Source organism: Acanthisitta chloris, unplaced genomic scaffold (genome assembly GCF_000695815.1).
Source record: "Acanthisitta chloris isolate BGI_N310 unplaced genomic scaffold, ASM69581v1 scaffold18688, whole genome shotgun sequence".
NCBI lineage: Eukaryota > Metazoa > Chordata > Aves > Passeriformes > Acanthisittidae > Acanthisitta > Acanthisitta chloris.
In genome coordinates, this window is record NW_008685603.1 from 51,637 (window position 1) to 55,887 (window position 4,251).

General features: G+C 42.4%; 1 protein-coding gene across 1 annotated transcript in view; it reads right to left on the bottom strand.

Moving 5' to 3' along the window:
- CPS1 (carbamoyl-phosphate synthase 1, mitochondrial) overlaps nucleotides 1-4,251 on the bottom strand; it is a gene marked incomplete at its 5' end in the record, with an annotated part of 60,984 nt that overhangs the window by 16,585 nt on the left and 40,148 nt on the right. Inside the window, 2 exons of the mRNA XM_009079838.1 lie at nucleotides 487-594; nucleotides 1,591-1,668. Coding sequence (XP_009078086.1) covers nucleotides 487-594; nucleotides 1,591-1,668 — 186 coding nt within the window. The remainder of the gene's footprint in view (nucleotides 1-486; nucleotides 595-1,590; nucleotides 1,669-4,251) is intronic.

Sequence of the window (4,251 nt, forward strand, 5' to 3'; positions counted from 1 at the left end):
GACAAGAGCTGCTGCTGGACCTTCAGGAGAGAAACGGATCTGCGGGATCACTGCTCCAACAAACCCATCACTCCAGGAGGACTGCAGCCACCATTTCATCGGACTACTACTACACCCTGACTGACAGGGTGTCAGGTTATTTTCTGACTCTGTCAGGTTACATTTTTTTGTACTGTTGCATTTGTGTTGTTTTGTTGTGTTGTTCATATTAAATTGTACTTCTGATTCAGAGTCTCTCACCGGTTTGCTTTTCAAACCAGCACACTGCTACTGCTGGTTCTAAACCAAGGAAATGAAAAACCCCAATGGATCTAAGAATGGGCACACCTACTGCTTCAATTACTGGGATACAGTTCAGATGATCCAGCCAATCCCAGGGACACCCTGACATATCACACTGGCCTTTAAAAACCCATTGGTGATGGGAGGAAAGCAGATTCAAACTCTCATTTCCTTTTCTCTTTTCAGTGCTAGTGCAACACTTACCTTCTCCAAGGCTCCCTGGCTAATAGTCTGTGTGGGTAACAGGAGGGTAGCATCTCCAGAGTGAACCCCTGCGTCCTCCACATGCTCTGAAATAGCATGTGAAATAACCTGCATACAATAACAAGAGAGCAGTTAGTCATCTCGCCCTCTCTCATGAACTGCTCCTTTATCCTCAGTCCATCCCAATCTCCTGAACAGAGCTATATCTAAAAAAGGATATGGAAAGGGGGGAGGGGGAAATAGTGAATTTCCTAAGATTTGGGGAAGAATAGGCCTGAAGTAGACACAAGACACATGAACAAGAAGACCACATTAATGTCTTTCATAGCACGGTTAAGCAAATCACGAACATGATAAAAGCTGCCACAGCCTGGAGACCCTAAGGCTTCTTTCCTAGCACACACTGACTCAGAAGGTAAAAGGTAAGTAGGCTTTCAACCAGCTCTCCAAATTCTCCTTACCAGAACACAAAAAAAGTTGTCATTGCTCCACAGAAACAAGCATGGACCAACATCACTGGAATATTATTTTTTCCCCACTCTTGCAGTGTTTTTATCATGGAGAAAGCAAGCAGAGGAAATTCAGGCCCAGGGTTTTAAACTGAATGTACCACAACAAGGCACACTAGCTCAATACCAAAAATGTGATTAAGACTGTTGTTAAAAATGAAGATTGAAAACAGAGTATTTCTGTTAATTGAGAAGCTTGTGATATTTTTGTGAGAACTGTCTTTGCTGAGGAATGAAACAGAATGTGAAGCTGTAATAGTAAAACAACTGTGGTAATACCCTAACACATGCTGCTACAATTCTGATGAAAGTAATTCCTGAAGCCAGTGATTTGCAGATCCAGTAAAAAATATATTCTAAAGGATTCACTCACATGGATAGCAATGCCTAAGAAAATAACTGGTTGGGTGTATACAATAAGATAGGTGGAGCTTTTCAAGCACGATAGTTTTGAATCTAAGATGAATTTTTCTTGTTTCTCCACTCTTCTCAGCATGGATCCATGGCTATACAGTAAATCATTTAAATCACACACTTTTGCAAATCTCCAATCCTGAAAAACAAATTTAATATTAAAGAAAAGCAAAGTACTTACTCTTCCTGCCTGGGCTACAGCATCCATTTCTACCTCCCGGGCATCTTCAATAAATTTAGTGAGTACCACAGGGTGATCCTGTCATCAAGACAAGAAAAAATAAGTAAGTTTTTATTTCAGAATGTTTGGACACCATCCAGGCTCCTTAGGATGGAGAATCCCAAAAGACCATCTAATAATAGCCTTATTTCCACAGATAAGTTCACCTTGCAAAGACATAATGGGGGAAAACTTGGCATAATTTCCCCCACAAACCACTGATGTATTAGTTTGAGTCCTCCACGACAAGGAATTTTGGGGCAAAATCACAAAAGGTTTTGACATGAGCTCAGGGCACAAAGAAGATAGTGAGACGTGTATGGATCCAGCGACCTCTGATCCTGTTTCCCCTATGGCCAAGATCTTCAATTCCCTCCGTCTGAGCCTCCCAGACACCTCACTGGACATAATGCTTCACATGTAACTGCTCCTTGCATTACTTAATGACTTTGTGGAGTTGCTGTTTGCTATTTTAGTGTCATGTTTTAGGCAACTGATCCATTCCTTTCTAGTTTCTCTGCCTGGTTTCCAAAGTCTCCCAGGGAGAGGCTGCCACTAATTATAGACAGCCAGGAACAACCTGTCCTTGACTGCCAATACTTTCCCTGGTTTACATTGTTTTCCATCCTCTTCCTCCTGCCCCTCTCTGGGATGCCAAAACACACACTTCCCACTCTCCTCTAATACTTTCTCCTTCCAGACACCTGCTCCAACAGCCAGTTTAAAATCTAATCTGCATTCTTCCTGGCCAGCTCTGTGTCTCAACATTTTACCTGTCCCATCCACTATTAACTGCCTGTTATTTATTAGAGAATAAAATGAAATAAATGACAGTCTGTGCACGCTCAAAAGGCTCCTCTTTAAAAAATATCAAGCAACTCCAAAAGTTACAAGACACAATTCCTTCCATTTATCAGTGCAAGGGTAAATTCACAGGCAAGGACAATGCTGCAGCCTACACTGTTTCATAAATTTAGTGGCTTCTGTCCTGTAACTTTCTGTCTTGCTGCAGTTTTTCACCAGAAGATTTTATATGTGCTCACAACCTTGTTTACTTCAATCTGCTCAAGACGTTTTGAACATTATTGACAACATAAATGCCATAATGACACAACACCAGAATGGCAAAGTAGTTAAAACAACAGAACAACACTGGCCAGGCCCTTCACCCAGAGATGCTCTGTTGGATGGAGCAGAACTAGGTAAGGCTTTGTATCCAGAAAAATGAAGCCTGTGTCCCACAAAGATGCTCACAACTAATGTTGGTAGCTTCTGTGGAACCACTAACAGACGACAAAGCCTTGACAAGACTGAAAAAATCCTTCCTGATTTAGCAGCAGAACACAGTACTTTTGTTCTGGTTTGCTTTTTGCTAGCTTAGCTTCAGCTGTAGCTTTTGTCAATATGCAACACTGGATGAAGGAAGAAGTCTGCCCTTAACAGTCTGACTACACTGGCAAAAAATTAGCATGTAAACCTAGTGTAAGTCTCAGCAGGACCAGGACCAGAGCAGCCAAAAACTCATGGTGTGCAACTGGTCATGTCTGCAGCAAGTGGCAGTGTCTTGTTTATGTAGCAGCACTGGACATCCTAAAGATCACATGGGAACACCCTCTCTTTCCCCTAGGAATACAGCACAAGACTCTGTAAGTGCAACTCCAAGTAAGGTCTCCTGTACCAGGGACAAGACCTCTCATCAGTGAAGAACAGTATTGCCCAATTCAAGTCAATCAACCTGTGACAAGGTGGGGTGACCAAGGGTCACTTTCCTGGGCTTCAGGCTGCTATAGGGCATCCACTGCCATCATAAAGCCATCCAGCATCAGGAGAGAGTGACCTGTCCCACTGAATGGGGCTTCAGGCTCTTGCCTAGTCTGCTTCTGTGAGTGAAAACACAAAGCTGAGTACTTCACATGAAGTCCAGAGAGAAGCTAAGCATTTTGGAAGGCTGAGCACTGCTAAGAACCTGGCACACTGCCACAGGCTGACCCTGTAGTCTTCTGGGAATTAATTATATCACTACTCCTGATGACAGGGGTATTCTCCCTTTAATACTTGTTCAAAGATGATGCAAGTGGTCTCCTTGCCTCCACACTAACGTACCCTTCAGGATATTATGATTTTGCAAGGTATCTCCCTTTCATTCCATCAATTTTTGCTGAAAAGCAAAACTCTCATCATTTGCCTCACACACTTAAAAACCATATGGTTTTGTTCTTGTTCAAGCTCTAACCACCTGAGAAATCCCAACTAAGAAGTAGTATGTCTGGCTTCCATAGCCAGTTGTGTTTTCAGAGTTCCTTTTTGACTTGCTGATTTTTAACTCCAAGACTCCTGTGACAGCAGTGTTTATGGTGTCACAGTCTGTTCTCAACAGTGACCATGAAAAAAAAAAAGAGGAAAAAACCCTCAGAAGAGATACCAAGATAAAGTTTTAAGTTGTTCAAAGAAGCCAGGCAAAACAATTCAGAAAGTGAGTTAAGATGCAGTTAGCTCTATGCTTGTTGACATAACCTGCCATCAGCAAGCTTTGCTGGGGTAGGAAGAGTCCCAGCTCAGCAGCTACATACATTTACATAATTAACTGGTCAGAAATCTGGGTCCAACAGGTAACTCCCATTC